A 26,224-nucleotide genomic window follows, 5' to 3' on the forward strand; every position below is an offset into this window, starting at 1 on the left:
ATATTAACATCATTCCAATTGCAACGTTAGAACTGATACTTCAAATTATTCACTGTGTGTAGCTTTGCAGCACAGACTCATCCTTGTGCAACTCCCGGCTCCACTCAAACACGCCCTCTCTAATTGAATTAGTTTAATCTGTCGGAGACTTTTTCAAAGCAAGAAAAGGTGGAAGGGAGAATTAAACAGACCCTGTGTTGACAGTAGGCACGCAAATGTTCCCTTTTTTAATTAATTTAATAATAGTTTACTTCAAAAGGCACTTGGAGTTATCAGTTATCTTATGAAACACAGATTCAGAGAAACTGATACAGTCCTAAATTCTTTGTCGACTTTTTATTGAATGTTATTTATCTGTAAAATAGCTCGAAGCAGATGTCGACATCTGGCTTTTAAGGTCGATATTTTGGCCCTTTTCTATCGACAGTACCTACGGTGCACTACACATCACCACACAGCCCAACCCGCTGCTGCTTTTTCATTGAGTATCAGTGTCGTGAGTTACGTCTACTATAGCAACCTGCCGTGACGCTTTCCAAGCACAAACGTGTAAACAAAGTGGTAAAACAGATGAAGGAGACTGCTACGACATGAAAGGTAAGCTAACATTTTGGGTAAAATTGGAAAAGGAAGTTCTTGGGGTAAGGTTACTGTCAAACATTCGAGTCCATCATCACTTAACGCGAGATGCAGAAAAAGCAATTTCCCCCTGGGATAAATAAAGTATATCTGAATCTGATTCTGAAAAAGAATTGAGACATTGTGTCAAAATTTCACATAACACGGCAAGCAAATAATAATCAGGTTAAGTTTATCTCTTTTTACTTGAGAGTTACATGCTTTTCACACAATATCGTATTGTTTGCGCGGAAGTGAATTGATGCGTTTTGTTCTTTTTCTACATCTTCTGTTTCAAACAGCTGTTGCCATCCCGCATTTTGATGCAGTATATCGCCACCACTGGTCGAAACTTGAAGTGCACCATTTGTATTGCGGACCTTTATCTTTATCTTGATATAAATGCACAAATCATTGGATTTGATTTTTGATGTCACTGCAGGGACGTCTGTAGGCAGAATTAATGCATATTAAAATTATATTGTGCCAAAGGAGATATTTTTCTGGTTGTATTTCAGAAACTTTTTTTTTCCTCACATTATGCATATAGTCTATGTAATTAGACCAGTCAGTAATTGTCAGATACTCCTGTATTAAACTACCACCAGTAAATGTTCTGCCTTCTATTGTGACGGGCGATTAAAAGCAAGCATTGCCAAGGCTTCCGGCTTCAAACAGTGGCGGAAGGAATGCCGGCAAGTAGATGTGTGAAAAACACCTAAATGTATGCACTAGTACTTACTTTAAGTCAATATAAAAAAAACCTAACTGATGCAGTGCGGATTAGGTACTGTCAATGGAAAAGAGCCATAATTGTAGAACTTCACTCAACCAAAATGAGATCACCCAGCTAAAGAGCCATGTGCTACAACCATTCAAACATACGTGTTTTGTCTCATTTAATGCATCAAATAGTATAAAAAAAATACATATCATTTTGAAAACATTATAGACAGTATTTCTGTAAGCCAAAAGACTCAAATTAGTACGATTGTCAGTGACTTTTTGTCCTTTAAGTGAGGACATAGGGTTACTGGAAATGGATTGCCTTTGGACTGAGTTGGTAAAATAATCTCTTTTAGGACTTGTTTGATGTGTAAAATAATGTGACACGCATGCATTGGATGATATCCAGTACAACATATAATATCCGGGGACCCATGTAGAATTCATAAAACCCCTCTTTCATCTGCAACTGATTATATATCATATGTAACTGATCTAATGTACAACTCGTATTACAAAGAATCTCTCTGTCAAGGTGTCACATGATAAGATTTGATCACTGGTGCTCCTTTGTTCATCCTCATGACCCCTTCAGGAAGAAAAGTTGTATTCTTGCCTAATCTTGACATGAGGCACATGGCATTCATAGTACCTGGTAATTATACATGTAGAGTACATAGTGGGTTCATGTGGGTCTGTGTTCTTCGGTGTGTGTGTTCCCGCTCTGAGAGATGTGTGCATCAGTCCTACGTGTGAGCATGCATATGGATGTGTTTCCATTCTGTAGCTCCATGTTGTTCTTGGCTAGAGATTCCAGATGAGAAAAACAGATAAATATGAGGAAGGGGGACTGAAAAAAAAAAAGAAAGTATAGACTCTAGCCTCTAGGATCAACAAACAAAGCAACAATCATTTTGTCTGTTTGGCAGCTGACACAAGTTTGAATGATTTGTCCAGAAATCCTTACTTTACAGTCTGGTTGGGATTTTAAGGGCTATTTTTTTTTTTTTAAAGAGAATTGGGTTTTCGTTTAATGCAACGCTTCTTTATAGAAAACGTCTGTGTGCCTACAGTTTGCCCTTTGATTGAATTAACGCTAATCGTTTTGTTTAATGATGACATCAAATCATGACAAATGTATGAAAAGAAAACATTTGGTCCTGAACCTTATTATCTGAATTAAGCATCTGTCCAAGTGCCGTCTGCTACTATACCACAATTTTTGTTTTATTCAACATTGTAAAACTACGTTACATTGCCCAAAAGAATAAAATAAACACTTAAATACATGATGTGTTAAAAGAACGTAACCCAAACCCTAACAAAACGTTATCTTATTAACAGCACTGCCACTCTATTAACAAACATTATTAATCCCATCGCACTTTTTGAACAATACAACTACGATAGTGTATTAGGATCACAATTATGCCTATATTCCCACCTTTACTAATGCCAATTTTAATTTATTTAATGTGTATTCTAGATTCAAGACTTTGTACATAAACTTTTAGTCACTTTATTACGCATACACAGAAGTAAATAACTCCACTACGATAAGTCTGCTAACAACAAAATGCATTTTAGCTTCCAAATCATAATCTGAGTATCAACATAATTGCAGCATTTATACGCAGTAATAAGTAGAAAGCAGTTCCACTACAGCATACTGTAGGAAAAAGTAGTTTGTCATCTCGCCCCTGGCAATGGCTCTTAAACTGGGTAATAACTTCAACATGTGATGAAATTTGTTTTTAAATGTTTAACTAAACTTCCCGTAACAATATCTTGTAAAAACAGGATCTATTATGAAATAAAAATCAGAAGTGGTGATAGTTTGGTAATGACCTGGACAGCAGCAAGAATAAAAAGTCGGTTGAAGTTGCCTTTTTCTGAAAATCTTAAATCGTTTTTTGTACCGTAATTTCAAAAACGCCCCAATCAACAATGCTCAATTTTGTAAAACTGTGGGTATGAATATTTTTCAGATGTTTTTAGAGGTTTGAAAGTTAATGGGACAGTTTGATGCATTGGAAAATGTTTGTTCTCAGAAGTTTTCACATGTAGCTAAAAGAAAGTCAATCCCAAAAACAAAAGAATCATGTGAAACCCAAAATGTGGAACATAAAAGCAGACATGGCGAGAATGTGGTTACACACCATATCTTGGTAGAGCTGGTCTATTGTGTCTTCTGGGCCTGGGAGGTTTCCTAACCTCTGTCTTCATATATTTTTGACCCCCTAATGTTCTCCTTCATCACCCACCACCACCCACCTTCTAAGCCCCCCAAAGCCTTGCAATGATTTACCCCCTACTGATCCAACCTCCCACCCTGTATCTCCTCTTCACCCTTTACTACCATAATTTACTTTGTCACCCTGACCTCTCAGCCGTTAGCCATTCCAAACAAATCACCACCCATGGATGGAGCCAAAGGATCCAAGATGTCAGTCGTTCCTTCTGCCCATGTTGCCCAAGCTCAGACGAAGGCCACTGGCCTGACAGCAGGAGGTCAGCTTCCCTCCCCCAACAAATCCAGTGGAAACATGCCAGGAGAACTAACTTTCTGTGTGGTCAACAAGAGCTTTTCAGCAGCTGGGCCCAGGCGATCAAACAAAGCACTATACATTAGATTTGTGGCATGCCAAAACATTTCCGTGAACTCTACTCATCGCCATGCCAAAGGCTATATTTGTTGTGAGAGCGTGACAAGACATTTTTGAGCCTGAAAACCTAATGTTTGCTTTCCCAACTCACAAACCCAAATCAAAACCTATGTATTTTTTAGATACCAAGCATATTTATTAAACTTGGCAACATTATACTTTTAAATTCCAATAGAAACTCATCAAACACTTAGGGGATGGTATATTATACCTTTGGTAAAGAGTTAAAGAGTTCTTACAACTGCTTCGCCAAGACAAAAAATATTCCAAAACATCTTGTACATTTGACTGAATTCATTTTTAAGAGATGAAGTTGTTTTCTGCTTTCTTTATAGAGTATTTCCTGACTTAACACTTTTATTAGGAAGGATGTATATACCTAACACAGAACTTCTCTGAGCACTGAACAGAGAAAAGATCCCACATGCTCTCACAACAGGAAAATAGACAGCCATTGCCACTGACCACTACCACTGGAATGTAACCACAGCTAGTGAAATATACCACAGCTGTAAAACTACCTTCAGTGCATCAGGAATCACTGAAGTGTGCCAAAACCTCCAAATAAATCCGTACCCGCTGCAGGCAGCTTTCCACCCATACTGCCATTCAAGCAGGAAGTCCCGCACCAGCACTTTATGGAACTAAGACGTCATCACTTAATTTTGCATAACATGCATACTCGCCCTTTGGCCTCTCATCAAGCACTTTACTTCTCATGTGGAATACACAGCACAATAGCAAGAAGGCATAACACGCAGCAGTGGCATGTATGGAGCTGAACAACTTTTTACCCAATCAGCACATTCTTTGAAACCACAGGACTAAATTCTCACCGCTGTATATGGATAACATCCCGTAACAAGCCTTCTATTTACCTTTGCCTTATGGAACAAAGGGAATGGCAAATGTTGGCTACAACTGACCTCCGAAACAAAAGTGACAAGCTGCAGACCTGAAGGTAGTAAACGGTATTTCTAGAATTACAGGAATTTTGGTTTGTTTGTCTGAAACCTGTAATTACATTACACTCTTGCAAAATATTAGAAGGTATCCATGCCATTTTCTCATATTGGGATTTATGCACTATGTTGACCCGCCTGAGATGACTGAAGAAAAAGTCCTGCAGTCATTCAGTAACAGTCACCTACCATGTCACTCACCTGTCTGTGTAACGGCGGGTAGGTTCATTGAGCATCAGACCATGTGGTGCGTGGGTGAAAGCAGGATGACGCAACAGGCGGTAGCGCAGAGGTTGGCAGGGCCTACAAAGAGAGCAGTCAGGCTTGGATGCCAATAGAGTGGCATCTATCTCCAAGTGCTGTTCCATGGTGTAAAACTGCACCCCGTACACCTCCTCCTCGATGTCCAGTTTCAGAGTCAGTGGGGTGTCACAGAAAACATTACTGGGGCCCAATGAAATGTTGTTTCCACCAACGGTCAGCAGAAGAATATTATGGATGGCAGGGAGCGCCGTCTCTTCGGGGCTGAAAAACGTAACCCACACCGTCAGTGAGTCGGGCACGAGCGCGTAGGTGAATTCTAACTGAAGCATGCAACCCTGGAGAGGACACTCGGACAGGCCGACCGCTCCTTGCTCCATTCCTGCGTTGGGACTCCAGGTGCGAACACTTGGCTCACAAGCCTGCTCCACGTCTGGGGGGCCTAGGAAATGACATAGCATGAATTATTATTCAATAAGCTCCAACCACCAAGATATAGTCAATATAGATTGATGTCCAAAGTCAATAAAAACACTTTACTTGAAGTTTTATACATAAAGGCTGAGATTACTCTGTCATGATCTGTCATTAGCATGAATAAGGTGTCATAAAGGTTGCCATTAAGTGTCATTCGTTACCCTAACCCAAAAAATTTCAACATAGCTCGAAAGGTGTCATAATTTAGCGAACAAAACTTAATGATTGCCTTTACTCAAATATTATATCAAATATTTTTCAGGATTATTGGATTTTTAGGTGAAAAGAGTGAAGAAGAGGGAAAAGTTAATATTCTCTACTTTTTTTGACACCAGACAAAAGGAAGACGAAAACATTGGTAAAGCAAATAAGTCATAATTTAGCGAAAAACATTTAATGAACTTTAATCATTCATGTCTTTATGACACCTTATTCATGCTAATGACAGATAATGAAAGTGTAATGTCAGCATCCAATGTGAACATTTTTAAATCAAAGTTAAAGGCACTTTTTTTCTCTACTGCATATGATTGAGAGAGAGATTTTTTGTCATGTTGTTGATGTAATGATGATTTTACTGATGATTTTAATTGATTTTACTGATGATTTTAATTGATTTTACTGATGATTTTAATTGATTTTACTGATGATTTTAAATGTTCTTATTGATTTTAAACAATTGAATGTTTTATCATGTAAAGCACATTGAGTTGCCTTGAGTATGAAATGCGCTATACAAATAAATTTGCCTTGCCTTATGTATAAAACTTCAAGTTAAGTGTTACCAAATAATGTTATTATGGAACAACAATAACCATACCACTGCATTCCATTTACAACATTTAAAATGATAACTAAGCATACAATATTTCTTAGTAATAATAATTTTTAAAAAAACAATTCCAGTAATATTCACAATAGTCATTTAGAAACAAAACCTGCTCTTTCTTTTCAGGGTTCAATTCACATGTTTATCGTAATTTTTTATGGTCAGATTTGCAATTAAATACCTTTTTGTTTTTTTTACCATTTCTCAACTGTAATAATAATATAAACCAATATATAAAAAACATAATACTACAGATACAGAGACTAAAAAATCTTGTGTACATTCAATGCCAATCTCTTCCACCATGGATGATTTCATGTATACAACCAGTCATGATAAAAAAAAAAAAAATGCTTGAATTATTTGATGAATAGAAACCTGCTTTGTAAAAGCAGTTGTCATACAAACAGCCTTGGGGCTGAGAATCATATACACTCAATGAATGTTGGTCGAGTTTGCATGTTTTTCATAAGCATGCATGGCTTTCCTTCCAATGCTCTGATGTCCTCCAACATTCTTAAAGCCTCATAACTACACAATAAATGTTCTCTCACTGTAAAGCAGTAAGGTTAAGATAATCGGAAATGTTATGGGTCCATTAAAAGTTTTGCAAAATTATAATAGAGTCGGTGAAACTGAGTTTCTTGTGAGTCCATCTGCTGAGTGAAGCCAAAGGCTGAGGTGAGTATCTCTTTTTGGAGGCCCTGTGTCGGGTTTTTACTTTACAGCACAATCATTACAACCTCTAACAATCATACTCCAGCCATAGCTGGAGTCGTTGTATTATCCCCATTGACATTCACTAACGTTCATCAAGTACTTTTGGAATCCAGCAAGCAACTGACTCTCCTTCAATTGCTTTTTGTGCATTTCCAACCTGGCAACCAATAAAGCCATTTTCTAACCTAATTTCTGGGCACTGTAAATAAAAATTAAAAAAAAAACAATTCCAATGTTAAATTAAGTGAGGACCAAATTTGGTTTCCACGCCACTATATCTCAACATACACTGAACAAAAATATAAACGCAACATTTTTCATGAGCTGAACTCAAGGATCTAAAACATTTTTGATATACACAAAAAAAAACTATTTCTCTCAAAAGTTGTTCACAAATGTGTTTAAATCTGTGTTAGTGAGCACTTCCCACCTCACAGATTTGGCATATCAAGATGCTAATTAGACAGCATGATTATTGGACAGGTGTGCCTCAGGGTGGCCGGGTCAGTATCTGATATGACCACCATTTGTCTCCTTGGCATAGAGTTGATCATTTTGTTGATTGTGGCCTGTGGAATGTTGGTCCACTCCTCTTCAATGGCTGTGTGAAGTTGCTGAATAATGGCAGGAACTGGAACACGCTGTCATATATGCAGATCCAGAACATCCCAAACATGCTCAATGGGTGATATGTCCGGTGAGTATGATAGCCATTCAAGAACTGGGATGTTTTCAGCTTCCAGGAATCGTGTACAGATCCTTGCAACATGGGGCCGTGCATTATCATGCTGCAACATGGGGTCGTGCATTATCATGCTGCAACATGAGGTGAAGGTCACGGATGAATGGCACAACAATGGGCATCAGGATCTCGTCACAGTATCTCTGTGCATTCAAAATGCCATCAAAAAAATGCACCTGTGTTCACTGTCCATAACATACGCCTGCCCATAACATAACCCCATGGGCCACTCCATCCACAACATTGACTTTAGCAAACCGCTCACCCACACGACGCTACACACGCTGTCTGCCATTTGCCCTAAACAATGAAAACCGGGATTCATCCGTGAAGAGAACACCTCTCCAACGTGCCAGACGCCAAAAAATATGAGCATTTGCCCACTCAAGTCAGTTACAACGACAAACTGCAGTCAGGACGAGACCCGAAAAAGGACAACGAGCATGTAGATGAGCTTCCCTGAGACGGTTTCTGACAATTTGTGCAGAAATACTTTGTTTTGCAAACCGATCATGATCATAGAGGTGAACATGATGGATGTGGAGGTCCTGGGCTGGTGTGTTTACAAGTGGTTTGCGGTTGTGAGGCCGGTTGGATGTACTGCCAAATTCTCTGAAATGCCTTCGGAGACGGTTTATGGTAAAGAAATGAACATACAATTCACCGGCAACAGCTCTGGTGGACATACCTGCAGTCAGCACACCAATTGCACGCTCCCTCAGAACGTGCAACATCTATGGCATTGTGCTGTGTGATTAAACTGAACATTTTAGAGTGGCCTTTTATTGTGGCCAGCCTAAGGCACACCTGTGCAATAATAATGCTGTCTAATCAGCATCATGATATGCCACACCTATTAGGTGGGATGGAATATCTCACAAAGGAGAAGTGCTCACTAACACAGATTTAGACAGATTTGTGAACAATATTTGAGAGAAATAGGTATTTTGTGTTTATAGAAAAAGTTTTAGATCTTTGAGTTCAGCTCATGCAAAATGGGAGCAAAAACAAACGTGCTGCATTTATATTTTTGTTCAATATATGTATTATTGTACTTTAAGTGTGTGTGTGTGTGTGTGCATGCGTGTGTGCGGGCGTGCGTGTGTGTGTGTTGCCAGTGTAGAGGTAAATTAAAGAAAAGAACACAAGTTAGAACAAAAAGAAAGAGAGAAGTAGGGGGATGCTGGAATCCATTTTTTCAATTTATGACAAGATGTATTGATAAATGATAAAGCACAGCTGGCAAGCATGAGGTTCATTCAACCTTGTAAATGATCATTTTAAAGTACTTTTGAGAATGTTAATAAAACAGATTTGGCAGCAATCAGAAGACAATAAAAAGAAAAGGTAGCGGTATATAAAAAAAGCAGCAGCTTACTATTATTATTATTAGATATCTCTAAGAAAGGGATACGACTAAAATATGTAGGAAACGTGTGGTAAAAGATGATGAGGCTGATTATTTAATCTACTGCACCTGATTAATGAATGCATAGTTAATTATTATACTTTGCTCACAGACATTAGCATGAATACACATGTTACTTGGAAAGTTAGTATACCTCACTATACCTAAATAAGCCATTTGGCACTTTTAACATGACACTATTAGAGTTTAACTGTACAGGAAAAACTCCAATCAATGAATCTACACACGCTACACATCTTTTACAGCTTTGTTTGATCATTTTTAATGGCAGCTTTTCACACAACTGATAAATAAATATGAAAAGTGCTAATGAACTTCATGTTAACAACACGTTTTATGTGTTTTTGGTTTGTTTAGCACATAGCAGCGCTGGCTAGTCTATGTTATGTAATTGACAGTTTACAGTGACTTATCAAAGTTTGCTTATCATTGATATCACGACGTTTATCACACACCAACATATATAGATAATGAAGTTTTGTGGGAATTCTTGAATTGTGATAATGTTAATGCTAGACTTTGCCCATCATCAAGGTTTCATTGTTCTGTTTTGAAGCAACACTTTTCCCATCACACCAGAAGTAGAAAGAATAAGATAAACTATGATATTTCTGGGCATGCACTGTATGCCTAATTCTGTTAATAAAACACCATCACATTTTCTAACTCAAAGACAAACCTCTACAACCCGTTTACATTGACACCCATTTAATAAAAACAGTGGAGGGTCAAAAAATAATCCCTCACCTGTTGCACAACCTGCAAATAGATTTTGCGAGATATGTCATTGTAGTTTTTTTTAAATGTACAACCTTGATGATTTTTCCAGAAATATTTGGCCTGCAAAAACATTGTTAAGCCATTGACATTTGAATGGATGAAAACATATAAATAATTGTCAATACAGGCTTCAAATGCAGGTTTATGCACATAAATAATAGATAAAGAGATGTACCATGGCAGAGCAAAATATGAAGCAGATAAAGCAAAATGTGAGATACCATTGCACAATCAAAGCAGATTAGATTACACGCCTTGAGTCTACGTAGCCTTTTTACAGTTTTACTCCAGTTTACAGGCAAAAAAAAAAAAAACAAAACAAATCTCAGGTTGAAAAATAAATAAATTGCATCATTTGCCTTGGTTTTTGAGGCATCAGGGGTTTCAAAGTGTTCTTTGTGAGAATATCATCAGCTATATCTGGTAACTATGCACAAGCCTAACTTTAATAAGGGTATTAGATCAGTCTTTGCAATGGGGAGAACACCATCTGAGTGCAAAGTTAGTAACAACAACAAAGCAGGATTTCATCAAACCTTAAATAACATACTGTAATTCCCTCAATCAAAGTAAAAAAAAATTCCCTGACCATTCATGTATTAGACTGCCCTTCGTGTTCAATCCATCTTTTCAATTATTGTCGTATTTTATCTCCTTCATTGCACTATTTTTCGGGTGTCTTTTGGTTATTCTGTGTGTTGCCTTCTGTTATCTTTGTTTCTTGCACTTTATCTGAGCTGTGACAGTAAATTTCACCACTGCGGGATCAATACAGTTAACAGGGTTGGGGTCAGTTTTATTTTTCAGTTACAGCTACGTCTTCAATTAGCCATGTTCAACTACAATTCAACTACAATTACAGTGACCAGCATTTTTTTTCCAACTACAATTCAACTACAATTACAGTGACCAGCATTTTTTTCCAATTACAATTCAACTACAATTACAGTGACCAGCATTTTTTCCAAATTACAATTCAATTGCAATTACAATTACGTTCTCAATTATTAAAGTTAAAAACGGGTCAAAAATCAGCACTTATAAAAAAAATATATATCTTCTCATTTCATTCCTATCTATTGGTTACCTTGTTAGGCTTCCTAATCAATTAAAATATATGTATTAATATTTCTGGTGTGGGTGTCCAAGCCTTTTTAAATAAAAATTTTTTAAATGGTAAAATGTGAGAACTGTACATAGAACTGTAACATGGTTGCCCACTTTTGCATTAAATTATAATTAACAATTTTTATAGAATTTTCATGGCAATTATCTAAACTCAATTACAATTTAATTACGATTATGACAAGATTTTTTTTTAAATTACAATTATTTTTATGCCATAATTGTAATTAATGATTAATTATGCAATTACAATTATAATTGACCCCAACCCTGAAAGTTACTCTACTCTACTCTACTCTACTCTACTCTACTCTACTCTACTCAACCAAGGAATTAAGCAGAAACAGACTTCAGTTCCCCTAAACAGAATCTAACTGCACTTCTCTCATAATCTTTCTTAAATTCCTTCTTTAGGCAACCTGTGTACCAATAGTACTCTGGGGTATGATATAAGAAATGTTTATGAGACGTACTCTGGCCATGATAATGTTTCACAGTCAAGGGATGTTCCTGGAGTCCTAAGAGAAAAAAGTATCAAGTGTGCATGAATGCTGATGAACTCATGGAGACGCATGAACACATGCAGGGGTAAAAGTATCCATCTTTGAAAAGAACTAAATCTAGACTCCGAGGAAATACTCAAATATGTTGAAGCCAATACAAATAAAAATCTGTGACAGTTAATCACATAAGCAACGTAATGGCCCAGCAGCAGCTGCAGTACCCTGAGTACCCCGAGAGAGTTTGGCCTACAGGAAGAAAAGGAAAGCTACCTCAAACAGCAGCCTATTCTGAGAGGGAAAACATACACACACACACACACACACACACACGCACTGTCAGACAAGCCCAGACTTGCCCCTGCTACACCACAGCTACTGTAAATGTGAGGTTTCAATGACTGAACAGTAAAGCATCTCCGAGAAATGAAAAACTGTCTTGGTTTCATACTTTACATACAGATGTAAGTGATGTATTAATAATTAGTGACACCTTGTCCTTGTGCTACTTAAACCTTTAAAATATTATGACTATTCCCTGCTCATGATCATTTACACATAGGATTTATGGATAGCTACATAAGTAATGCCTGTGCTTCTTGGGAATTAATTCATTTTGCCATAAAGAAAATAACTTCGTGGCTTGGGGGCCACACATGGCCATCAGTCTAATTTGTGTGGCCCCAAAAAGTAAACCAAAAACACACAACAAGACAGGAAAATACACACGATGACTGCAAATATACAAAATGACAACAAAAAGACACAAACTGAGTAAAATATATACACAATGACACCAAAACCACACGAAACGAGAACAAAAATATATAAAATGAGGGAAAGATACACAAAATGACCCTAAAAACACACAAAATGAGAGTAAGAGCACACAAAAGGAGAACAAAAAGTGCACAAAAAGACAGAAAAATACACAAGATCACTACAAAAATATACAAAAATAACAGAAAAATATACAAAATGATCAGAAAAATACACAAAATGTCAACAAAAACTAACAAATGAAAACAAAAACACACAAACCGTGTGAAAAATATACAAAATGACACCACAAACACACAAAATGAGACAAAAAAGATATAAAATGAGGAAAGAATACACAAAATGACCCTAAAAACACACAAAATGAGAGTAAGAATGAGAAAAACACAAAAAAATGACAATACAAACCCTCAGATTAGTCATTATTGTAAATGCTAATATGAATGATGATAATGGGACCATCGGATCAGAAAATCACATTGTTTGTGGCCCCGCTGTCGTAAAAATTGCCTATCCCTATGTGCTAAATTATATTTTAAACTAAACCACTTTTTTTTAGTCAATAAACTGTGATAAACACTTGCTTATGAAGAGCCATCATGCAAAACATTGCAAGAAAATAAACCTACTACTCCCCGATATCCACAAAAGACAACAGTTAATTGTGTAAGTACAGTATTGACATTTCCTGTCATCTGTGCAGCCGTGACGTTATTTCAGTGGAAGTGTTTGCTGACAGCACTTAGAGAAATGTTGTTATTGTGTCCGTTGTGTACATTTCCTATAAATGGTTTATTAGAACCTGTGTAAAACACGATAGCATGCACACAGCTGCGCATGTGCAAAAAACCAAGGTACGGCAACAGAGACGGGGACAGCTATGATATCATCTTCAAGATACATTGTGACTGGAATCAGTAGGAAAATACCAAATTGGCACTAGTTTTAACAAATTTCTGCAAGATTTACACTAAACCACATCTACAAAGATGTAAATTACAGCAAACGCTTGATTATTGACATTAGCCTTGAGCTACATGTGTCAGGTCTAGGCATTTGTGTAAAAGAGCCATACCAAATCTAAATACAGCAAGTTATTTGCATTGTTTGGGCTTGAGTCAGTGACCAACATATTTTGCATGTTCACATTTTGACTCATATAAGCCAACCTCAAAACCCTTGTTTGTCCTGCTTTTAAATTGTGATGAAAGATGGATTTCACCACCGCAAATTCCATGACGGCTGGCAACCCACCAAGAATACCAGAAATATAGAATATTGTGCTTTACCTTCAGCCTCTCGGGGGGACCAGTGACCAGAAGGGGCGCACGGACGCGGTGATGATGAGTTTGAGGCGTACTGAAGGAGAACCCGTCCCTCGGTGCATTTATCACACACTGATCCCACTTCTCTAGGAAACCAACAGGCAGACACAGCAACCAACTTAGACGCAGAACAAACGTGCACAACAAAAACCCTCGTCAACTCCATTTTTTAACTGACAATAACGAGATTATGACTAAGAAAGAAAAACACAAGTGAAAAATATATTGATATTTTCATCGACTAATTTAAAAAATTTACTTTAATGTTCACAGTGGACGAAATCCAATCAGAACTAACCTTTTTTTTTTTTTATTATTATTATCCAATTAAAACAACATTTGTTAGGTGGAAGGTGGGACAAGTCATTTAGTTCAGTGGGTCTCAAACTTTTTTGAATCAAGTACCCCCTTTCTCTGACTACACTTTGCTTGGAAAACTATTAAAAAACAACTATAAAGCATAATGATGAAATGAACGAGTGATTATACACATTTTAAAGAATTTCAGTTTGTAAATAATCGGAAAGAAACAGTATTTAGTGCAGTGGTTCCAAACCTTTTTTGGATCGTGACCCCATTTTGATATCAAGAATTTCTGGCCCAAAATACTTTTATTTTCTAGAATCATGTTTGAGGTCATATATATATATATATATATATATATATATATATATATATATATATATATATATATATATTTTACATTTTTTACAGCATTTTAGTTGAACTAAATTTATATTGCACAAAGTGAAAGTATAGAAATACAGCTGTTTAGGATTGTGTGTTGTTTTAAAAAAAAAAAAAAAAAAAAAGAGAATAACAAATAAAAAAACCTAAAATCTATTTTAAAAATTTTTCAGAAATGTCAGGTGACCCCATTTAAACTCCAGGCGACCCCACATGGGTCCCAACCCTAAGGTTGAAAAACACCAATGTGGCTCCTGAGTAGAGTTCTATAGTTTTTATAATTTCATCTCTTGTGTCATCTGTAGTGTCATCGCGTACCCCGAGGAGTACACGTACCCCCATTTGAGAAACACTGATTTAGTTGACTAAAACTAGACTATAAATGAGTTTAGTCATGATGACTAAAATTTGACTAAAAACTAAGGGAAAAGACTGACTAAAACTAGGGAAGTACATTTCAACATTTTACATGACATTTATCTCTGTAACATAATATTTTTGTTTTAATGAAGCTGAAACAATTTGTTTTACCACTGCCCATATACACTATTATTCTGGAATGCTGTCTACAACAGAGCCAAAAACACTATAATAATAATGCCAAAAAATATATATTTTTGTCTTTGAAAAAAAAAAAAAAATCAATATCTTTCATCATTAGTCTCATTACATGAACGGCAAAATTACATATTCAAGAATCAAAATTCTCAAAATCACTTTCAAATTTGAATCTTTTTTTAATTGAGTTTAATTATTACATGAATAGTCTAAAGTTTTTTGAAAAAAAAAAAAAAAAAATGAAAGAACTGCTTTTATTTGCTTTACTTACTTTGTTATTTGTTCCCTTTATGTTATTTTATTGATTTGTAAACTTGCAATTTGTCAATAAAATTGGTAGAAAAAAAAAAAGACTAAAGCTAAATTAAAATTAACACTGCACAGTTTCATTGTGATTTTGATTGTTAGGTAATGTAATCAAAATGCTATGGAATCAATCATGTGCCGAACTCCATCCTCTTTCACTTCATTTAGAATCGATTTCAGAATAAATCCCAGCAACAACACAATAATAATTCAGTCATTCAAACGCCTCCTATTAAAAAAAAAACCTTTAGTTTATTTCACCTGTCATAAAAGTGTCCAGATATAGGTGGGAACCATTCCAGGATGATAGAATTATGATGTTGCTCAACTACTTGTGGAGCCATTGGCACTGGAGAGGGTTTGGAGGCTTGTTGCCAAGTCTGATAGATGAGGTCCAGGTAGCAGTGCATCCGTGCTACCTGGTTCAGAGTAAAAGAGTCTGTGCAGGAGTCGTCTGGAGGAAAACAAGAAATTGGAGAAAGGAGTTTTTTCTTTTCATCTGCAATTTCATATTTTACCAATTTGAAAAATGATGGTTCAATTCATTGTCAAAATCAACAATATTTGTCTCCTAGAACGAGAACTTACTTTGGGCACTGCTGTATACAGAGTACTGAAATATTCTACTCAAGTAGAAATACTGTTACTTGATTGAAATTGTACTCAAATACAAGTAAGTTATACATAAAATACTCAAATACAAGTAAAAAGTAGCTCTATTAAATAGTACTCAAAGTAAAAGTTACTGTTCCCTTGCACACAGTAAACATCTCATATATAAAGGAAGAGACCAAATCTTCATATATTCTCCCCAAAGGCATCTGTATAAAATAAAAAGTTTGTCAAAATGCAGTTGTTTTTTTAGTTAAAATAACACTAATGAATTTTAATTAAAAATAAAACAAATTATCAGTCTCTAAGTAAAGCTACATTTATGAACTCTAAAACTGAGAAAATAACCGGCATTCAAAGTTGAATTGAAATTAACTTTAAAATGTACTTAAGTACAAGTAAAATTACTGATTTAGAAATACACTCAAAAAAGTACAAGTACCCATAAAAGCAACTCAATTACAGTACTTGTACTTGTAATCTATTACTTTCCCCTCTGCATGTGGGTAACAAAATAATAGGTAGAAACCACAACCTGAACCCAAGAAAGTGGCTGGGCGTTGATCAGAAATGGCACAACTAAGAACATATGGATTATGTTTGGAAATAAAACAAATAATCAAAAATGATAATAATTTATTCAGTAATGGTTGGGTGTAGAAATTTAATGAATTACTCAACTTCTTTTAAAACGTACAAGTAAAATTGCTAATTTAGATCTATAATCAAAAAAGTACAAGTACCCATAAAAGCAACTCATTTATAGTAACATGAGTACTTCTGCATATGATACATGCTAAAAACAACCCTCCATATAAAATGTTTTTACGTTGTATGAAAATTTTGAAAGTCTGTAATATGGTTTTTTTTTGTGTATTTAATGGAAATCATGTGAAGATATGACAAAATTAATTTGTTAACAGCAGTCATGGCTGGAAAACAGGATGCTGAAAATGTAGTATTTGTAACTGCAATGTAGGAAAAGGGGTGGGACTAATAAGTTTGTACTTCCACCCCACTCCCTTTTGAACACAAAGTACATGTGTATGCAGTGATATATGTAATTGTTTTGTTTGTTTGTTTTTTCTGGAGGGAAGCCATCTGCATCAAATATTTTGTTTTTTTTTTATATTATTGCATTTTTTTGAAATAAAACAGTATATCATATCATATCAAGATGCATAACAATAAGGACAACACACGTTAGAGCTCTTCAGACTCACCTGCGTAACTCATGTAGTTGTTAAACGGCGTGTGAGTGAAATGTCGACAGCCACAGGTTTCGTTGCCTGGTTCCGGATCGTTGCAGCCTTTGTACTTTGGGGTCGGATTTGTGTCTGCGCACAGATCTCCGGTCTCCATCGAGGGCTCGGTTTCCAAACACGCATCATTACATGATTCAATCTCTGATATGCCCCGAAACACATGGTAAAGGCCAAGGCTGTGACCAATCTCATGGACCATTGTGTCAGTGTGACCAAATGTACCGTAGAATGAAGGATTCAGCACAATTCCACCTAAGAGAAAAAAAAAGGAAAGTCATAAATATATATGCAGAAATAACACTTGACAGGGTTGGGGTCATTTACATTTTTAAATTACAATTACATCTTCAATTATCCATGTTTAATTACAACTCATTTACTATTATGTTGATCGACATTTTTTACAATTACAATTAAAATTTTTACTTTTGCCTTGCCTTGTCTTGTTAGGCAAGGCAAGGCAAGGCAAATTTATTTGTATGGCGCATTTCATACACAAGGCAACTCAATGTGCTTTACATGATCAAAAAGTGCAACAGAAAACATCCAACAGCATTGGATTCCTTATCCATGAAAATATTGGTTAAATATTTTGGTGTGGGCGTTTGAGCCTTTTTTGGTGTTAGTATACCCCTCGATTTCAGTTTTTATGGTAAAATGAACCTCAAGAGAACTAACAAGTAAACTTGATATGAAAGTTTTAGTTTAATAATTGTTAACTACGTATGTGTAAGCCATAGAACTATAACATGATTCCCCAGTTTTGTGTTTAATTCAATTCTAATTGATAGTTTCTATAGAATTTTCATGCCAATTACAATTACTAAGTCATTTATCTGAATTCAATTTCAATTCGATTATGATTTTAGCAGCAACTATTTCAATTATGATTACAATTATAACTACAATATTTGCATTTCCTGAAGAAAATGAAAGTGACGATGCAGGTGCTGGCCTGCGTCACACTACATTAGCTACCATTAGCATTAACTAGCATAAGCATAAGCATAAGCATAAGCATTAGCATTAGCATAAGAAAGCATTAGCTACCATTAGCATTAACTAGCATAAGCATAAACATAAGCATAAGCATTAGCATTAGCATTAGCAATAGCAAGCATTAACACGAGCTAGTATTAGCATTAGCCTAGTATCAGCATTGGCATAGTAATACCAATATCATAGCATTAACATTCACCTCGCAATGGCATAAACCTAGCAATAGCTTAACGTTACCAATAAGATTGAAAAAGTAAAAGAAAATTGAAATGGGTTGAAAAAGCTGACATTTCCAATAGAAATGAATGGTAAAGTCAAATAGTTTAAAAGTTACAAATTATTAAAGTACAAGCATAAATCTTGGGAACTTTCAAAACTTTTTGATAGCCTATTTGTCAAAATTGGACAAATGGTGTAGGAGGAGTAAGTGAGTTTCCTCCTGCATCCTCACTAATTATGTAATAATTGTAATTAATAACCAATTATGCAATTACAATTATAATTGACCCCAACCCTGACACTTGAGTGAGTGTGCATTAAATAAAAATAAAAATGCCTGTTCTTAATGAAGTGTAAAGTAATTGTGGAAGTGGAAGTTCAGACAATGCATTATTCATGAGAATCCTCAGCTTCATTATCACCTTCCTCCCAGAAAGAGCTGTGATGAAGACAGAAACTGCTCCAGGCTTGAACTGTAATCACTCAAAATCAACAATCTGGGCCGCCTGAGACGAGATGAGATGTGTGCTTGTACTTCAGGGTGGAAATGGAAGTGTGCATGCATGCATTTGTTTTTGTTTGTGCTCTACCCAAGTGTGTGAGCGCCTCTTTGTCCCAGGGCCAAGTGGCAACCCCTGCCAGATCTTCATCAGACGAATTGGCAAAGAACACGTTCAGGTGAGACGAGCCGTCCAACTGCAGAACCTCTTTCAGCTCTTTCACGTCCAAATAGGCTCTGAGACAAACATAAAGCAACAGGAAACAAGAGTTTGCATTAAGTTAGTTGTTCTATAATGATGGTAGAGTCCTTCGAGACTTTGTAGGATTTCGCAAAGTCAAAGCTTTACAAATAACAAAAGCAGGTGTTGCCAAAAAAGAAGAAAAAAAGCTGAGGTGCTCTAATGTTGTCGCTCAAGATAAACAAACCAGAAGACAAATTAAGGTTCATTTGGCAACAAGAAAGTGTATTAGAAAGTATTCCTTGAACAATGAATTATAACCAGTGGTGAACTTTCTGAAAATGGGACAAAGGATAATGATTAATATTAAGTCATAAAGAGCCACATAGTTAGCATCACTGACCTAATAACAGCTTCTACATGGTGTCGCTGATAATGTAGTGGGCTGGTCTGGACACAAAATGCCAGGGCTGAATTTTTGTCCCAGTCCACCCCTGGATGGATATCGATGAATAGCTTTGCACAACTCTTCTTTTTGTTTTCTTTTGTTTTTAAATGGGAATAACATGTAAAGGTGGATTTCAAGCAGCAAAGTGAAGATAATGAGACTAAAATGCAAAAATACACAAATTGCACCTTGCTGGTTCCATAAGTGAACTAGTAAACTAGGCAAGCGCTGTATTCGCAAGGCGATTATGAATTTGGCAATTGAAAATTGAAAAGATTGAAAAAAATTACAACATGTATCTGGATTTGTTGACAAGTTTGTTCTTTTTACTAATTAAATTGAAAGTAATAATGCAGGAAAAACTGAAGACCGACCTTGACCTTAGATACGACCTTGAACGAAGGTTCAATGGTATCAGTCTGAGCACTGTATCTCAATTTGTGGCCAAGTTATAGGGATTTTTTTAAATTTTTTTGGCAGAGGTCTGTTGTCTTGAGAGCGTTGAGGTCTCACTTTGTTCACTTTTCTGAGGAGTTATTGACCTTAAACATGACCTTGAGCGAAGGTCAAGGTCACACATTGAAAGGAAATGTTGTTCAATGGTACCAGTGGCCAAGTTATTGGGATTTGTTTTGTTTTTTTTTGTGACGTCATGAACTTTGACCCCTACCAATCTTTTTACTTGTAGGTCGTACAGCTTCTGTCCAATAAAATAAAATGTCAGCATCGAACTTGTACGATTAATATTTGTTGTTTGGGTTTTGACACTTGACGCAACATTGACCTCGACATTTTGGCTCCAAAAAAGATAATGTGTCATTAGTGCTGCGCTTAAATAAATTAAAAATATTGCCATTTCATGGCATATTAGCAATATTATGTCATAAACCAATTATAAATAAACTACTAAAGCATTGTGCAGTATTTTTATAACTGAGAGCATCTCAGGTGAGCGTGACTCATCCATGTCAGCCTGGAATACGATTAAATTCTCAGGCTCGCTAATGTCTCACAATCCATGACATAATGTTTTCTCTCATGCCACAGGGGTCCTAATGTGAGTGCTAATGGCAGCAATCACTCAAAACAATGAGATATATCACCAGCAGGAATACTGTCATTCACTTCACGAATACAGGACACAGCCGATGGTCCTGGTAACAGCTTCCAACAGCTCAGTCAATAATCTGTTGCATATGCTTAAAAAAAAAGTTGTTTTTTTCACTTTTTTGGAATACAAATCACTGGAAACCAAAAAAAAAAAAAAAAAATGAGGCGCTCACAGGAGTCAAACTAAAAACAAACTATACCATTGCCCAGGCTATCACAAATCTGATCTTCGATGGAGTTTTTGACCTACTTTGTGTGACCCACTTGCTCGCTTTGCACTTATATTTTGTGAGATTAAGTGCCTTGAGGCAAGAAACAAAAGCACCTACTGTATATCTGTGTACTATAGGACGAACATTCAATCATATACAGCAGAGTAATTCACTGTCATTGGCCACGTTTACATGAGAGCTTTAATTCCCCTTTATTTCAGAATAAAAGTTAAATCCTCTTTAACCTGCTCTTGTAAACACTTATTTCTGAATTAAAATGGCCATTCTGATTTAAACTTAATTAAGTGGCTAATTAATAACTCACTGAAGTCGTAATAATTTTAATCATACTGTTGTGTCCATCAGCAATTTTTTTACTCAATGAAACAAATGAATGTTGACCAAAACATCAGTAAATTGTATTGTAAAACTAGCACAGCTGTTTACCATTCTGTTTGGTTTGACTGAATCCTCTAAAAAAAAAATTTAAATCAATATCCTGCCTATTCTAATTCTGGCTCATTGACTTTAGTTGACTGAAATAAAGACTCATAATTTTCTAAAAATTAATACTCAGTCTCTTTTTGCAACAAATAGTCCAAAATCTTTCTTTTGCAATGCCACAGGAACCCATAATGGGCTGCAAGCTATAGCTTGATTTACTCATTAGAAATTAAACCTTATATTAAAATGCACAAACTACTGCACCATTGAAGTGTTCAGCCAAACATTTGTACATGTGTAAAATACCTTTCAACTTCATCTAAATAAAGATGAGTTTAAAGGCCTTTATTACTCTCATAGAACTCTCATGTTGCTACTTTCTAATTTCTTATGTAAAGTCGCCGGAAGAAAATTTTTTAAATTAAATTTGCAATAAATAACAACTTAAAACAGGTTGGGTGAATCAGCAGCACAAGGTTCATATTGATAATGAACCATGGTCTGCATCATATGGCAGAAAGAACACAAATAAATGAGAGAAATGTTGAGTCAGAGATGTAATGTTTAACTTTTTAAATATATTTTCACCTTAAATTACTGTGATGTAAATGTGCTGTTACAAACCAAATACTAGATCCTCGGTTAGTCACGATCCCTTTTTATTCTACATCATTTTATGAAAGCAAACGTAACTTTTGTGGCTTTTTTAAACAATGTGTCACATTTGTCCTACTTAAGTAAACCAATGTCAATGTTAGAATAAAAGCTACATTTTCAAAGACAAATGCCTTTTTCAACCTCATAATCCTGGTGTGTGTGCTATTGATATTTACTCTTCCACTTAAAAGCATAGGCAGAATTAGGTGTATTTACTCTATGGTTTCAATTACGATAAGGATAGAAGGGGGTGTAACGTTTGAGTTGATGAAAACTCTGATTGTGATCAATTTTGAAGCTCAAGACTGGGCCAAATAAAATCAGAATACAATATGGCATTGGTTACCAATACCTGTGCAGCCTGAATGTTGCCCAATTGGTCCAACCTAATCATGAAGTTGTTTGATAAATGAATCACCTTTGCATTTTATAACTGAAAACTTGCTTCACAAAGTTTCATGTTTTAGCTCGGAAGAAAATTTCTTGTAATGCCTTTTGGGATAGTTGCATAATCAATGTGGGGTATGCCAAAAGAAGTAAAACATTTGGTGATTACAAAGCGTAAATGAACATCTTTCACGGAATAAACCTAACCAAAATCCCATTAAAGGACTGGAAGAATTTACTCATTAAACAAGTTCTGCTTTCATCATTTTGTTTGACAATTTTATTGTTAACGTTGGTAATTTCTCAGAATGTGTTGCTGTAAAACATGTGCTCATGTGGTCTGTTTTTTGACTGTCAGGTTACAATTATGGCTAAATTCTTCAGGCTACAGCAGGAGAACCAACTGCCCCCTGAGGTGACTCCTGAAGACATGGCTGAACATCTGGATGGAGAGAGAGAAAGGACCCTCAGAGTTCAGCTCCTGGACTTTCACCCTGAGGACTAAGATAATGATGATATCAAGTTGCTATTCAGTATTGTGAAGGAGGTGAACAACAGCATGATGATGAGAGACATTAAGCTGGAGGCCCAAAGACTGCTCAGTGCTCCAGAACTCATGCCTCCAGAGTTTAGGTGAGTTACATTTGACAGACATAAATTCAAAGTTGAAAATCCTTTGGTTGGTGCCTCTCATTGAACCTCTCCAGTGCCTATGAGATGGTGTTAGATGTGATTCCAAAGGTGCTGCAGGACTTGTAGGCGGTTAAGCAGAGGCTCTTCCTCACCACAACCTCTTGGAAGCTTGATTAAATGGCCACGAGAGTCACCAAAGGGGTACAGGAACGTGTCTCAGCTGCACCAGGCCTCATGGTACCTGAAGTAGAGATGTCCTGCTTCACCAGGTGTCAGATGATCTCTTCCATAATAGAAATAATTAATCAAACCTACCCTGAAGTCATCAGACAGAAAAAGTTAGACTCCTTTTCAGGAGCTGATGAACCACTTCATCGAAAGTGCAGCACAACACATCATTGCATTATTTTAGCCTCTGGTTCACCAAGACGTTGCTGTAGGAGCTCAGAGGGACATCATTACTGGATCCAGTGAAGAAGCGTGCCAGCTTCCCCCACCAAGACCTGAATCTCTAATGTCATCTGATGAAGATCAAGATGCTGATCAAACGGAGGAACTTGAGGATGTCACATTAGATTTATTTCCTGATCCTCCTGCCAACATCCAGCTATCAGGCTCTCTCCAGGTTTCCATGTCTCAACAGTAGAACCACATTATTGAGGTTGCAGCCCAGTGACTACATCCCTCACCTGCTTCTGTGACATCCACTGATGGAGTTCCTGTTGCTGATCTGACAGAAGAACAATAGGAAGTCATGTCTGATTCCCTTCCTGATCCTGCTGGCATCATTTAGCACTCAGGCTCTTCTTTGGATTCCATGTCTCCTCTTGAGGCCCAAATCAGCTGTGGATTTAAGGTCCATCGTTCTATAGGAGAGTCAGCAGTGATGGTCGAGGAATCTCCAAAGAGGAAAAACATGTGAGATGGACAACTTCATGAGGTGGATGCAGAAAAGGCTCTTCAGTTGCACCCTACCTCAAAAAGACACCAACTATTTTTCAATAAACATTTTTGTTGCCAAGTTTTGTCGTCCGCCAATCCAGTGAGCGCAAAGCTCAAATCTTATGCCCGCAGAGACTCCACTCTGCATACCTGGTTTCACACAAAACACTGCTCGGCGAGTATTTTTACATCAACCCGCATTAGATGCAACACCGCCTGGTGAAACAGAGTAGGAGAGATGGAGTCGAGTTTTGAAGAGAGACGTGCAGACGAGCTACAAAAGTACAGACACCTTTAAAACACGTCCCAGAAAGAGTACAAGGACTACAGAGAAGTGCTAAGGATTGTGGGAAATGTAGGATTTCACGGAAACTACTATGTGGCAGTGAACTCCAGGTAAGCTCGATTATGAAAGCTTACGTTCTGCCTGGGTATGTTTTGGCCTCTTTAGGGTACAACACTGCTACCCACTGTTGGATACACTGCATAGTGATACAAACTGTTATGACATAATGATGTCACTTCCTAAGTAATCAAGGTGTTCTAATGATGGCGCTCTGTGAACGTCCAAACAATATCCCATGTTGGCTCAGGTGAAGTGATTTCTGGTCCCAGAAGAGTTTGATATAATTTATTCACAAAGTTTATTCCCAAACTTAGAAAAGTAAGCATTTATGTTGGCTAATAGCTTCAAAGTTCAAGTGAGAACATTTCCTTCCAGTTGCTCTGCAGTGAAAGCAGGGAGAATAGTAATGGTAGATGAGGGAGCACATTATCCTTTAATTGTAGCACTTTTGGTCCAATATGTCACTTAAAAATTTACTTAATGCCTAAAGTTTATTCTCCATTCCAACAGAAGACATTACAGTCAGGGCTTTAAATTAACTTTTTAGATAACCAGCCAGCGTGGCTAGTAGATTGTTAAAGTTACCAGCCAACCAGATTTTCCACCAGCCAAATTTTTGAGTGCCACAGAATAGATTTAAGCGTTCATGTTTCTTTAAATAGTTTTTATTTTAGTTGATTGCAGAAATACATTTAATTTAAAAACAATGTTTGAACAATGGCTGAAAGGTGCAATATGGACCTTTGGGTGTGTCGGAGAAGTGAATCTTTTTTTAAATATTTTCTCATAACTTAATAAACAAATTCAGATGAAAATTTGATTCCTGGAACACTGTTTGAATTTAGAAAGAATACAAGTAATCAGAACTAAGAATGACATGTACTGTAGAGAAAAAATGTCTCCACATGTTTGTTTTTTCCTATTGTTTGTTTTGCGCCGTTCCGTTTGTCTTCTTCGATACCAAATGTAGCATGTAGGCTATTTTACTTAAAGTACAGTTTTGGTACGAACAGATAACGATACAGTTATGATTTGGGCTGGACTCAGAAGACTAGGTTTGACTCTAGAAGTGGAGAATGAGACACTGAACACGGTTTACATTTTAGTGATACCATATATTATAATTGTGAAAACCACCAACATTAAAGCTGATATCAAGAGTTTCTGAAAAATCTATGTTTATGTATCATTCTTTTGAAATGTGAAAAAATATCTAACTAGTCTTTTATTATGGTCTACTGCCGGTGGTCTTTCATATACATTTATGTATATAAGTCCCTCCTTCATCCATAGACCCCTATACAAATGCAAGAAAGCACCGACTTCGCCTAACCAATAGGCTTTGACTTCCTGGAGGGGGCCACTGACAATCAAAGTGAATGCGCATGCACCAGCAACCAGGTATCACTGAGCAGCATAACGTCATGGTGGAGCGCTCCAAAACTCCAGTTACCCATTCCACGATTGCCAACGTATAAAGCTTCTACTGAAAAAGAAAAAAAAAGTCCGGAAACCAAGTATGTGGATAAACGTCTTCGTGACCGCAACAGAATTTATCTCGGAGCTGTTTTTCTAAGGTGGAGGGACTTGCTAAAAGAATTCCAATCGGACCAGGATTTGACAACATTTCTCATGGACAGGTAATAACATGATTTAATCAAAAGTTATTGCACTCTAACAATAAATGTGTAGTTTCTGTAGTTATGCAACCTTGTTTTGTTTCACAAAGCGCGTGCACAAACATAGAGACGTAGCTTTTGGTAGACTGGCAGAGACAAG

The 26,224-nt window shown here is 36.5% G+C and overlaps 1 protein-coding gene across 2 annotated transcripts in view; it reads right to left on the reverse strand.

Moving 5' to 3' along the window:
- Positions 1 to 26,224, reverse strand: part of pappaa (pregnancy-associated plasma protein A, pappalysin 1a) — a 109,644-nt gene that overhangs the window by 65,901 nt on the left and 17,519 nt on the right. For both annotated transcript variants that reach the window (XM_028463090.1, XM_028463089.1), the window contains exons 3-7: positions 19,177 to 19,322; positions 17,327 to 17,620; positions 15,753 to 15,945; positions 13,905 to 14,026; positions 5,174 to 5,675 (exon numbers count right to left, since the gene is read on the reverse strand). In XM_028463090.1, the coding sequence (XP_028318891.1) occupies positions 5,174 to 5,675; positions 13,905 to 14,026; positions 15,753 to 15,945; positions 17,327 to 17,620; positions 19,177 to 19,322 (1,257 nt within the window). The remainder of the gene's footprint in view (positions 1 to 5,173; positions 5,676 to 13,904; positions 14,027 to 15,752; positions 15,946 to 17,326; positions 17,621 to 19,176; positions 19,323 to 26,224) is intronic.

Source organism: Gouania willdenowi, chromosome 12 (genome assembly GCF_900634775.1).
Source record: "Gouania willdenowi chromosome 12, fGouWil2.1, whole genome shotgun sequence".
NCBI classification, from domain to species: Eukaryota; Metazoa; Chordata; class Actinopteri; order Blenniiformes; family Gobiesocidae; genus Gouania; species Gouania willdenowi.